Source organism: Salvelinus fontinalis, chromosome 16 (assembly GCF_029448725.1).
Source record: "Salvelinus fontinalis isolate EN_2023a chromosome 16, ASM2944872v1, whole genome shotgun sequence".
NCBI classification, from domain to species: domain Eukaryota; kingdom Metazoa; phylum Chordata; class Actinopteri; order Salmoniformes; family Salmonidae; genus Salvelinus; species Salvelinus fontinalis.
The window spans coordinates 18,504,082-18,517,527 of NC_074680.1; the positions used below are offsets into that span (position 1 = coordinate 18,504,082).

General features: G+C 43.4%; 1 protein-coding gene across 3 annotated transcripts in view; it reads left to right on the forward strand.

Moving 5' to 3' along the window:
• Window positions 1-4,088: 4,088 nt before the first annotated feature.
• LOC129812764 (runt-related transcription factor 3-like) overlaps window positions 4,089-13,446 on the forward strand; it is an 85,660-nt gene continuing 76,302 nt past the window's right edge. The window contains exons 1-2 of one of the 3 annotated variants that reach the window (XM_055864612.1): window positions 4,089-4,526; window positions 5,536-5,657. In XM_055864612.1, coding sequence (XP_055720587.1) covers window positions 5,600-5,657 — 58 coding nt within the window. In that variant the 5' untranslated portion in view covers window positions 4,089-4,526; window positions 5,536-5,599. The remainder of the gene's footprint in view (window positions 4,527-5,535; window positions 5,658-13,446) is intronic. The other 2 variants (XM_055864610.1, XM_055864611.1) reach the window with 2 other exon arrangements.

Genomic DNA, 13,446 nt, shown 5'->3' on the forward strand with positions numbered 1-13,446 from the left:
AGGAGAGTAGTAGAGGAGAGTAGTGGAGGAGAGTAGTAGAGTAGTAGAGGAGGGTAGTGGAGGAGAGTAGTAGAGTAGTAGAGGAGGGTAGTGGAGGAGAGTAGTGGAGGAGAGTAGTGGAGGATAGTAGTGTAGGAGAGTAGTAGAGGAGAGTAGTGGAGGAGAGTAGTGTAGGAGAGTAGTAGAGGAGAGTAGTGGAGGAGAGTAGTGTATAGTGGTATTTGGCATTTTATTAGGATCCCCATTAGCTGTTGCAAAAGCAGCCGCTACTCTTCCCGGGGTCCACACAAAACATGAAACATGACATAATACAGAACATTAATAGACAAGAACAGCTCAAGGACAGAACTACATACATTTTTAAAAAGGCACACGTAGCCTACATATCAATACATACACACAAACTATCTAGGTCAAATAGTGGAGAGATGTTGTGATGAGAGGTGTTGCTTTATCTGTTTTTTAAAATCAAGTTTACTGTTTATTTGAGCATTATGAGATACAGTATAAGAGCTCAATATGATACTGTACGCTTTCTTGAATTTGTTCTGGATTTGGGGACTGTGAAAAGACCCCTGATGGCATGTCTGGTGGGGTAAGTGTGTGTGTCACAGTTGTGTGTAAATTGACTATGTAAACAATTTGTGATTTTCAACACATTCATGTTTCTTCTAAAAAGAAGAAGAAGTGATGCAGTCAGTCTCTCCTCAGAGTCGATCAGGCCTGACTGACCTGACTGAACAACTCTGTGTTGAGGGCTGTGTGTAATGCAGAAAGGGTCTTCCCTAGAGCTGGAATCCATATAGCTTACAACCTGTTCACATAACATGTCAAATATGTCAAACTTCTACCCAGGATGTCTTACCCAGATCTCTGGTACAGTACATAACAGTTCCACAGAGCTGCAACCCCCTGGTGGCCTGGCACAGCGCGGGCTACAGAGGTGTGAGAAGGGGAGGCTGTGCTGTGGGTGTGAGTTTTTGTCAGAGGCCTGTAGTGGCCGAGGAGAAATACTGAATAAAGTCCTGGGGCCGTGCTGTGACCTCAGCCTTCGGCCACACTCCCCGACGCCGTGTCATTTTCCCGTCCCCGCGTTGCCGCCTAACCAACAGCAACTGCTCATTTACAGGGCAGTGTGGGCTTTGAGGCGCACAGAGACACACTAACACACAGACCAGAGCATGGAGCATACAGCCCTGTCCAGCAATTAGCACATGAGCACGTGCGGGTCACGAGTCACACACTACACATAGACAAACATGGCTATGAGTCATAGACACGCAAAATGCTGCAAATCCTAAAATGATTTACAACAATACTCACATACGCATACAAACTCACAAGTAGCATATACATATACATGTGCGGACACACACAAACAAACACTGGTTGCCCAGGGTAACCGTGGGTCACATGACTGTCCAGACAGTGGTTGTGGGTCCTGTTGTATAGACATGGTTAGCGTGACTGGGAGAGAGAGAGAGAGAGAGAGAGAGAGAGAGAGAGAGAGAGAGAGAGAGAGAGAGAGAGAGAGAGAGAGAGAGAGAGAGAGAGAGAGAGAGAGAGAGAGAGAGAGAGAGAGAGAGAGAGAGAGAGAGAGAGAGAGAGAGAGAGAGAGAGAGAGAGAGAGAGAGAGAGAGAGAGAGAGAGAGAGAGAGAGAGAGAGAGAGAGAGAGAGAGAGAGAGAGAGAGAGGAGAGAGAGAGAGAGAGAGAGAGAGAGAGAGGGGAAGTTTGGGCAGCTTGGCTAGCTAAGGCACACCCAATTACATGACTCGCACATGCAGGGTGTAGTACTTCAGAGGACAATGTCTGTCTGCGTCTCTGTCTGTGTGTCTGTGTGTCTGTGTGTCTGTCTGTCTGTCTGTCTGTCTGTCTGTCTGGTTTGCATCTTGTATTTCTCAATTTTAGATTATAAATGATAAATTAACATACACAGAGTGTACAAAACATTAAGAACACCTTCCTTTTTTTATTTTTATTTTTTTTATCCCCTTTTCTCCCCAATTTTCGTGGTATCCAATCGCTAGTAATTACTATCTTGTCTCATCGCTACAACTCCCGTACGGGCTCGGGAGAGACGAAGGTCGAAAGTCATGCGTCCTCCGAAGCACAACCCAACCAAGCCGCACTGCTTCTTTAACACAGCGCGCCTCCAACCCGGAAGCCAGCCGCACCAATGTGTCGGAGGAAACACCGTGCACCTGGCCCCTTTGGTTAGCACGCACTGCGCCCAGCCCGCCACAGGAGTCGCTGGAGCGCGATGAGACAAGGAAATCCCTACCGGCCAAACCCTCCCTTACCCGGACGACGCTAGCCCAATTGTGCGTCGCCCCACGGACCTCCCCGTCGCGGCCGGCTGCGACAGAGCCTGGGGGCGAACCCAGAGACTCTGGTGGCGCAGTTAGCACTGCGATGCAGTGCTCTAGACCACTGCGCCACCCGGGAGGCCAAGAACACCTTCCTAATATTGAGTTGCATCCCCCTTTGCCCTCAGAACAGTCTCAATTCGTCGGGGCATGGACTCGCGTTCCACAGGGATGCTGGCCCATGTTGACTCCAATGCTTCCCACAGTTGTGTCAAGTTGGCTGGATGTCCTTTGGGTGGTAAACCATTCATGATACATATACACTGTTGAGAGAGAAAAACCCAGCAGCGTTGCAGTTCTTGACACAAACCGGTGCACCTGGCACCAACTACCATACCCAGTTCAAAGGCACTTCAATGTTTTGTCTTGCCCATTCCCCCTCTGAATGACACATACACAATACCACGTCTCAATTGTCTCAAGGCTTAAAAATCCCTCTTTAACCTGTCTCCTCTCCTTCATCTAGACTGATTGAAGTGGATTTAACAAGTGACATCAATAAGGGATCATAGCTTTCACCTGGACTACACCTGTTGTATTCGGCGCATGTGACAAATACAATTTGATTTGATTTGATCCACCTGGTCAGTCCATGTCATGGAAAGAGCAGGTGTTCTTAATGTTTTATTTTTATTATTTTTTTATTTAACCTTTATTTAACTAGGCAAGTCAGTTAAGAACACATTCTTATTTTCAATGAGGGCCTACCAAAAGGCAAAAGGCCTCCTGCGGGGACGGGGGCTGGGATTTAAAAAAAAATATATATATATATGTATATATATAAATATAGGACAAAACACACATCACAACAAGACAGACAACACAAACACTACATAAAGAGAGGCCTAAGACAACAACATAACAAGGCAGCAACACATGTTTCGTACACTTGTGTAGTTATGCAATATATCAAATGTAGGGCTCTACAGGCTTCTCTTTTTAGAGCCCTGACCAGATTGTGTTTTCTGAAAGTGTCAAAACCACAATCAGGTTAAATCCGGTTTAGATATTTGAGGGGGGGGAACTCTGACATACCCACAACACACTGGAAAATATGCAATTCACTGTCAGGCTGTGCTTAAAGCCAAAATGCTTTTTACTAAGAGGTGTAGTAGTGGATCTATGTTTATATACTGTATTTTCTACATATTTCAACTTTTGTGTATTGCTCCTTTGTCCTGTATTACAGGTGTGAAATAAATATTCCCAAATAATTGTATTGTGTGGTAGGTAAGAATAGACTTGGTGAGAAGCAGAGTAAAAGGGACAGTGTGTGAGAGAGAGGTAGTAAGAAGAGAGGGGACAGCAGAGCAGAGCAGCACTGCAGCTACGATTACGATACTATCAAGCGGTAAGTGAGGGTGGAGGGTTGGTTTTCCAGGCCCAAAACCACCAGCTCTTACAAACACAGATGCGCAGTGAGTCAGACATACACACACAAACACATACATACACACAGGCTCTCTCTGAAAGTGCTCAGAGACAGAACACTCTCTACTCTGCTCTGCTCCTTTCCTCTCTCTGTGCTGCGGCGAGCCCCAGTCTCCACAGTCAACGCTCTCTCTCTCTCTCTCTCTCTCTCTCTCTCTCACTCTTTCTTCTCTCTTATTTCTATTTCTCTTAATGCATGTTCAATTCTTTTCTGGTTGTTCACACTGGGTTTCGGCGCCCTGTGAAAGCCTCACAGACTTTGAATGGCGTGGGCCACTGCCTGGTTTGAACTTAAAGAAAACAGAACATTTCCAAAACTTGGCCGACCAATCAAAAGAGAGAGAAAAGAGAGAGGGAAGCAGAGAGCTGAAAATGTAAAAGCAAAGAGGAAAAAACAAGCTACACCGAGTAAGAGCGAAAAGAGAGAGGGGAGGGGAGGCCCTGTGACCTCATGTGACATGTGACGTGGGCTCCTCCACTCACGGAGGGGAGTTGGAGGATGGCGAGGACGCAAAGAGAGCTGTGGCTTTAGCCGACGCTAGCTAACACTGACGCTCCAGTCAGGCCATCACTGTGGGACACCACGTCTCCTGACAGAGAGAGAGAGAACCTGGCTAACCTCAGAGCCCCTGCCCACTGACGGACCGGACCAGCACAGCACAGCACCACACCTCCCTGCCACCCCACCCTGGCCTGCTAACAAGACGTTCAGACCCGATACAACAACGGTGAGTCCATTGGAAGGCCATAGTCCTGGAGAGGGATGGTACCACTGCATCTCAGTGTAGCCACACTCTCCCTCTCCCTCCCAGCCTGCCATTCTCTCTCTCTCCCTCTCCCTCACCCTCCTAGCCTGCCATTCTCTCTCCCTCTCCCTCACCCTCCCAGCCTGCCATTCTCTCTCCCTCTCCCTCACTCTCCCAGCCTACCATTCTCTCTCCCTCTCCCTCACCCTCCCAGCCTACCATTCTCTCTCTCCCTCTCCCTCCCAGCCTGCCATTCTCTCTCTCTCCCTCTCCCTCACCCTCCTAGCCTGCCATTCTCTCTCCCTCTCCCTCACCCTCCCAGCCTGCCATTCTCTCTCCCTCTCCCTCACTCTCCCAGCCTACCATTCTCTCTCCCTCTCCCTCTCCCTCTCCCTCACCCTCCCAGCCTACCATTCTCTCTCTCACTCACCCTCCCAGCCTACCATTCTCTCTCCCTCCTCTTCACCCTCCCAGCCTGCCATTCTCTCTCCCTCTCCCTCACCCTCCCAGCCTACCATTCTCTCTCCCTCTCCCTCACTCTCCCAGCCTACCATTCTCTCTCCCTCCTCTTCACCCTCCCAGCCTGCCATTCTCTCTCCCTCTCCCTCACCCTCCCAGCCTACCATTCTCCCTCTCCCTCACCCTCCCAGCCTGCCATTCTCTCTCCCTCTCCCTCACCCTCCCAGCCTACCATTCTCTCTCCCTCTCCCTCACCCTCCCAGCCTACCATTCTCTCTCCCTCTCCCTCTCTTTCACTCCCTCTCCCCCTATCATTCCCTCTTCCTCTCTTTCTTTCTGAATGTCTCATACCCCTGGTGCTGCATACTTATACTGCTCTCTTTGCAGGCTTGTGGCGAGGGATTCCTGTGGTAGTTACAAACCCCAAATTCTTGGTTGCAAATGGGCTCCGAGTTCCAGGATCTATCCTTCTCCCTCGCTCTCCTCTCTCTCACTCTTTCGTTCTCTATTTCAACCACCGTTTCTCTCCAAGGTTGGTCGTTATCGTCTGTAGAGAGGGCTGACGACGGCTCTGGCACCACTTCAGCCACGAGGACATGGCTTCCAACAGCATCTTTGACTGCTTCGGGAACTACGGCCCCACTCTACTGAGAGGTAAGCACTCTCTCCTCCCCTCTATACTCTCCCCTCTCCCTCTCTCTCTCCTCTGTCATGTCTGTGGCTCGAGGCGTCAGAGAGAGAATGATATTGGCGGCTCTGGCGGTCCACTCGCTCCCAGTTGTTTAAAATGTGTGGCCTCGTCTGTTTGGCAACACGAAGGAGTGTGGGGGTGTGTGCGTGTTCCAAAACAGCAGGGACAGCAACACTTCTAAAAGAGAGACTTTGTTTTGGTGTTTGAGTAGACCCTCTCTGAAAGGATCGCACCACACACGCTGAATGCCCTAACATTCCTATTAAATGGGTAAAAGGAGGCATGGGTCCATACAGTAGCCAAGGCCGTTAGTGACAGGGCCCTTACAGCTGTGGGCCTCAGGGCTGCGTCTGATGTAGTCTTGATGGAGCACACCAATAATGGGCTTCTCACCACAGCCATCAATAGGAAGTTTGTCTAGCTCTCTGGGAGAATAGAAGGAAGGAAGGCTCCATCGGACCAGCCTTTACTGGAACACAGCGATACGATAAAACAGAAAGAGAAAAAACATTGGTCTGTCTCCTTCACTACTTACAGGAGGTACTCTTGGCCTGTGTGGTGAGGTGAGTGCATTACACTCAGGCTAAAGACTGCTGTTAATGAAGGAGCCATTTTTTTTCCATGGTTACCTCAATCCAGCAGTACTTGGATTAAAGCCTAGATTGAAGTCAAGTTTAGAGAGAATTTTCCCGCTGATATAATGAAACAATAAATTATAAGATTAATAAATAACAACGTAATAAATTAGATTACATATAGTGATCGAAGATTCAATTGTGTTCAATTGCGAAAGGCCTCAGCCAACAGTTTATACAGTTAATTCAGAGTTTTCAACAGTTAGATTTAGAGTGGAAGTCAGATATTCTCCTGTGACAAACAGAACAGAAGTTTTACATGGTTTCTTCACTTTCTAGCTGCTTGAAAATGTGTTTGTATCATTTTGCTATTCATTTAAAAAGTCCCCAACATGTCATTTTATCGAGAGCATGTTGCTGTGAGAGTATTAATCTGAGGAGGTCTGGGAGATTGGTTCCCTACAGAAAATCTACCCTCGATTACGGCCTGGTTGCTGTGGTAATTAGAGAGCCACAGGATAAGCACTACCAGCTCCTAATTGTTTGCAGAATAAATCTTAAAATCTCTGGAGCCCAGTTTCCCCCTCTATAAACATGCGCGCACGCACGTGCGCACACACGCACACACGCACACACATCTGCAGCTCATATGAGAACAAGCCTCTGATATCCCTACTGGAACCACAGTGAGCAGAGTGACAGAGGTGTTCCAGTGTTCTCACAGCTCAGACAGATACTCAGTCATTTATAGTTTCCTCTTGACAAAGCCGCATCTCTGCACTATATCTTTCTCTCACTCTCATTCCTCGGCATCACTAAATGTTTCTCTCCCACTCTCTTATTCATCCTTCATTGCTTATTATCATTCAGACTGGAGCATGAGGACTGGATGTTGGTTGGTTATTCTCCTTTAAAGCATTACGGCCTTATTTAGTGTGTAACCCTCTAATGTCTGAATAAGGACTGAGTTGGGATCAGATCTTACACTTAGCGGGTCTCTTATGTAAAGCGCTTCGGATGCTTGAATTTGTATTTTGACTGTAGCAAGAAGGGAAAACCAACGTGCATGCAAAAAATAGGATGGGAAAATAGAGAGTGTTTAAAGCTGTAATCACCATTGGAAATCATTAATGAATATGCAATATCCTTTTACAATTTATTCAGTCGAGAAAATGAAACCAAACTGTAATAGAACAAAGGCCAAAAGTCATTAAATCCTCCAGTTCAATTTGAAAGCATTTCAAATAGACGACCTCATGTGAGCGAAATACTCTGGCGGTTAGTTTAACAACTTGCATTACACAGGCAAAGCAGTTTGGAAAATGCATTTATTTTTTTGACTGAAATTAAGAGGTACGGGTCGAAAGAAAATCAAAGAGGCTGTTTAATGGTTGTGGATATTGTATGTTTCCAATTCCTGAATGGAATACTATGGAAATGTGGATGAATAAATGTTTTCAGGAGTCATAGTGTTACAGCTAAACTCTGCCTATAGATTGTGCTTCTAAAGTACATTTTTTTTATTTAGCTGGTAAAAAAATGTTTTAATCACAAACATTTCACGTTCTTCATAATTTTTGCAAGATCTATATCTAATGATTAGCAACTCAAGAGAGATAGTCTACCCATAGATGAATATGCATTCAGACACAATCATCTGAATACATAAATACAAGTAGACAGGAGCCCTGTCCATAAGCAAGTATAGAATGATATTCTTAGCTCTATCACATTAAGCAGCAGTATATCTCATGCTGAGAAGTGAACACATGTGAGCACGTGATGTGCAACATCTGACGCGCTTTGTGTGAGAAAAGAATGTGCTTCACCTCAAAAACCTCACTCCTGTAGCACAGAGAAGAGGAGAGAGAAAAGAGAGAGAAGAGAGAAGAGAAGTGAGAGAAGGACACTGAAGCTCTCACGCTATTTGTAATGAGAAAGAGAGCACCTCCAAAAACAGTTGCGAGGCCCTGACAGTTAGCACACTAGGGCAGGCTGTATGTGAGATGGAGCTGCTCTCTAAAGGCGCTGATCTGATGCAGACTAAGAGAGCTCCTGCCGTTCCCCGATAACCACAATGAGGTTACACCTGCTCCTCTCTCACAACAGACCAATTATCCAGACACACACACACACATATGAGGTATGCTAAATACTCACAGAACTAACATTAGCAGCTTGGTATCCCAAATTCTTGATATGAGTGAAATACCAGGTGATACAAGTGAAAATAGCAACTATTTCACTCTGTGGAGAAAAATGCATAAACTTTTATTGGGTTACAAACCTGCCACTTTTGCTGTCTTCAGCGTTTGAGTCAGGTGAGGTTTCCTGATTGGGCATGGGTACTGGGTCATATCCTTGGCTTGGTTCCCTGACCGCTTTTCCTCCTAGCTGGAAAGGAAGCTTTTTACCCAATAGGCCCTTTAGACAGGGGGGGGGGGGGGGGGGGGGGAGCCACAGTTCCCTTTGTGGCAGAAAAAAGGCCCCACTTTATTAGGGTGGGAATGGTTTTATATGTTTGGCTTGTTGCACTGTATGAATGAAAGTTCGGGTTTCTGTGTGAGAAACACGCTGTGCTTCGCCACAGTAGTAGTGAGTTGATTTTTGGTGGATTCTGGGAGGTGGTCTGGTTAGTTCTACAACTTGGAAATAAAACGCTAAAAGACTCACAACTGTTAGAATTGTATGAGAAAAACAAACTTTGGATAAAACCCTCAAATGAATTCTCTCACATTACAAATAAGCCTCAAGATGAATTTAACAAAATGATCAGATCTTTGGTGCTAAAACATATATTACAACAAAGTTGTTGTGACAAAGTCATGTTACTATACAGTAGCTTTAAAAGTTTTAAAATTCACCCCAAAATTCACCCTCCTAAATTAATCAAATACTTAATTGGAAGCCAGTCAAAGCCTTCTGCTCAGCCTTCGGCCTCCGATGCCAAAATATGGAGAGTGGCTGAGTGAGCTGAAATCTGTAACCAGATATTGAGTTTCAATATTCAAAAAGAAAGGGAAATAATACAAAACTCATGACAACCACCGAGTAGCAGAATCCTGTCTCCAATTTAGCAGAGTATAATATCTATTTATAAAACTCTGGGGGCACATTGGATGGTAGCAACGCTCTGGACTTGATTAGCATTGCGAACGTTTGAGGTACTTATTTGGTTCGTCTCGTCGTTTTCACCGTCTGTCAACACCTGTTGATGGGTAACACCTTCAGGGGTTGCCAACAAGATGGCTTCCAGGTAGAGGAAGGGAGGCGGCATCTGCTGATTATGTGGTCAACCAATTTCCAAATCCCGTCTCCCCTAAATTGTTTGGCTAAGCACGCTAAACTCTATATAACGTTGGTCAAGGTTAAAGTTGTGCTAAGTGTTGTAGTAAATAAAATGTTCTGGTGGTCGACCGGCAACCACAAGGGCCAGATTCTCTGGAGCTGGTCTCCAATCTGATAATGTGGATATTTCCTGTATTGGTACAAATTTAGTTTGGACAAGTAATTGTTTCGGAAGGGCAGACAACTTTCTATCAACAAACAGCACTGGACGGGTGATCAACATAAGTTTCTGAAATTCATCTTGAAAACAAACTAAAGGTAGACTTTACGTAGTATGGCATGGCTGGTGTGTATAGTGAATATGATCTGATGCTGGAGTCAGTGGGCATTGTGCCAGACTGAAGCATTAAGAAAGCTCTGTGTGGCATCTCAGCCCCTTCAGCACAGTTCATCCAAAGTTAGACTTCACATTAAGGGCAGCTCTCTGATTGTCTACGGCAGTTCTGAGGGGACTGAACTCTGTGAATTGATGGTAAATACAGTACCACACCTCCCTCAGACAAGCAAAAAGGAGAAAATACATATTATGCCCTTACTTAATAATTATGGAGTGGCAGAATGAAATAATTGGTATGGTGAGAGACACGAATGTCCAAGTCTGTCATGATACAATGCACTGGGATGTCAGCGCAATTCATAACGTCTAGACAAGCTATTTTAACTGGTACCCTCTGATGTGGAAAATAAATATCGGAACAGGAACACTAGCATGCAGGCAGGAAAGTATTCAGACGATGAAAGTATTTGGTTAACTGGACAAGGAGATGGAAATGATCACAATATAATTTTCTGGTTGTTTTTTTTAAAGTCTTATATCTACTGTTTATAGTTACATTATTCCGATGAGTCATTTCTTTACGCTTAATTACGTTCTCTTATGAGATGATCATATTTCATTAGGCCCTTACTGTGGTATTGATTAAATACACATCACTGCTATAATGCTTTTAATAACCTCATCCCTTTTGTCTGAGAGAATTGAATTATGAACAAACCCAGGCTTGTAATGTTTTCAATCACTTATCATGCAGTTGTATAACAGCTGCCCTGAACCCCAGCTAGTGTCATACACTGAGGTAGCTGACAATTAGGGGCAAGCAACAGTCTAATACCACCAGTGATTATGCATGGTGACCTAAGTTTGGCAATAATTAAGTTACAGGAAGCTTATATAAGTGCTGTTATGTAATTTTGCCATGCCATAAAGTGTTAATTACCATGTGATTAATCAACTAAATGAGACTCTAGTTGTACTAATGAAGGAGATAATAGATCAGATTACAACCAACAACGGATTTACAGGAAATTAAAGAATGAAAATGAAGATCCTTCTTGAAAATGAATGAGTGATATATTCTTTTTTGAACTATCTTGTCTATCAAAAGAAGCCAACACGAGACAAACAGAGTCCATTTGAAGTGAATTTGAAACTTCTACAGAATGTTGTTGTTTTTCATAAGGCATGACCCCTCCCTGCTTAGTAATACCGTTAAACAGATGTTTCGAACAACATCCGATCTGTAGACACAACATAAAGAATCATCCCATCTATTTCAGCATAGTTTTATTTTCACATGCAGCTAATTTGAGTTGCCTACATACAGTATGGCACATCTGGTTTTCAACGTGGAGACATCGAACAACTCAACAGCAAAACAGCTCAACAAGCCAGAATGTGAAACTGAACTAAAGACTGAAGCCTCTTCTTCCTTCATTATGATAAATCTTAATCATGCTCAAAACGTCCATAGCCCATCCCTCTTCCCAAAAGCAATAAAGAAACAAATTAATTACAGTGGAGCAAAGATGCAGATAATGATAGGATGTATAAGTTGCAGGCTATGAAATTGTTTTTGATACAAATGTTTTTGTATGAATGTTTTTCCCAGAAAAATCCCAAGATGTTTGCATTAGTTAATTATCTTTGGTGCAATAAAACATGTTTTAGGGACGTGACAACCTTCCCAAAAAGTAGAACAAGTTATCTCAAGAGATGATCATTTCAGAAATGGGAAATGACTACGTGACTTTTTTTGCAACGTGACTTTTTGGACAGGGGCAATTTTATGTGATCATGTTTTCTAAAAACATTTTAAAAATCTGCTCCAAATTATGATTCAAAGATGTCTGCAGAAAGAATAAGGTGTCAGCTATGACATGACACCCTGGGTTTACCCTGGGCTTATTATTTTGGTTATTGAACGACAGTAAGTAGTTAGGTAAGTAGTGGATTTACACCTGGATTACGGTAAAGGAATTTCATCATGGGTCCCTTATCTGTGCTTCTCAGAAATGCATAGTTACGGATATGAATGCCATTCTCTCCATGGTCCTTTTGTTGTATGTGTGATGTAAGTGCCTTAATGTATTTGGACCCCAGGAAGAGTAGCTGCTGTCTTGGCAGGAACTAATGGGGATCCCTACTAATCAAATCAAATCAAATCAAATGTATATAGCCCTTCTTACATCAGCCGATATCTCAAAGTGCTGTACAGAAACCCAGCCTAAAACCCCAAACAGCAAGCAATGCAGGTGTATTTGTAATAGATACAAATGATAGATACAAATACAAATGGGGATGTATCCTAAATAGATACACAAATGTAGAAATATGCAATATCCTCCTTTGCATACTTGGGTATTATTCTACACACTGGCTAGTATTTTAATGAGCTCTTCCCCCAAACAAGACCAAATTTGGTTGGTCCGGACCATATCTGAACGAATCATAGACATCTATGTTTCACAAATTTGGACTTCAAAGTACAGCACAGTAGAGCACAGTACAGCACAGCACAGTTGAGTACATTACAGTAAAGTAGATTATAGTTCAGTACAGTACAATAAAGTACATTACAGTAAAGTAGATTATAGTTCAGTACAGTACAATAAAGTACATTACAGTAAAGTAGATTATAGTTCAGTACAGTACAATACAGTACATTACAGTAAAGTAGATTATAGTTCAGTACAGTACAATAAAGCACATTACAGTAAAGTACATTATAGTTCAGTACAGTACAATAAAGTACTTTACAGTAAAGTAGATTATAGTTCAGTACAGTACAATAAAGTACTTTACAGTAAAGTAGATTATAGTTCAGTACAGTACAACACAGTACATTACAGTAAAGTAGATTATAGTTCAGTACAGTACAATACAGTACATTACAGTTTACTCAACTCTAGTGTACTCTACTGTGTACTGTACTGAACTACACTCACCTTTTTTTAACTTTACTGTACAGCACTCTACTGTGCTCTACTGTATTGTACTGTGCCCTACTGTACTGTACTGTGCTCACCAAACTTGTGAAACATAGACATCTATGATTGGGCCAAATCAAAGCTGGACCAGACCAAAAATCAATGTCTGCAGCCTTTGCTTATTTATAATATTTAGGATAGGAAATGGTTGAAAATGTATATATGCCTAAATAAAATAAAAAATATAGATTTAGCTTTAAATTTGATACCAGATTTGACATGCTCCTGTGAATCTCCCATGTTTCGGCTCATGAGTCCTTTTACATGGAAATGCCGACACCATACTCACAGTGAAACTGTCCTCTGTGCATTGAACCCTCTGTTTAATGTATTTACAGTCTATATTTGGCAGATAAGGGATTTGGCTTTTACATTAAGTTGTTCCAGCAAATGTTAAATCCCCTTGGATTGATGAGGAATTGAAAAATTCTATGGTTGAGAGGGATGAGGCAAAAGGTATGGCAAATAAGTCTGGCAGCCCAACTGATTGGCAAACGTACTGCAAATTAAGAAATTATGTGACTAAACTAAATAAAAATAAACTATAATATGAACCAAAGGG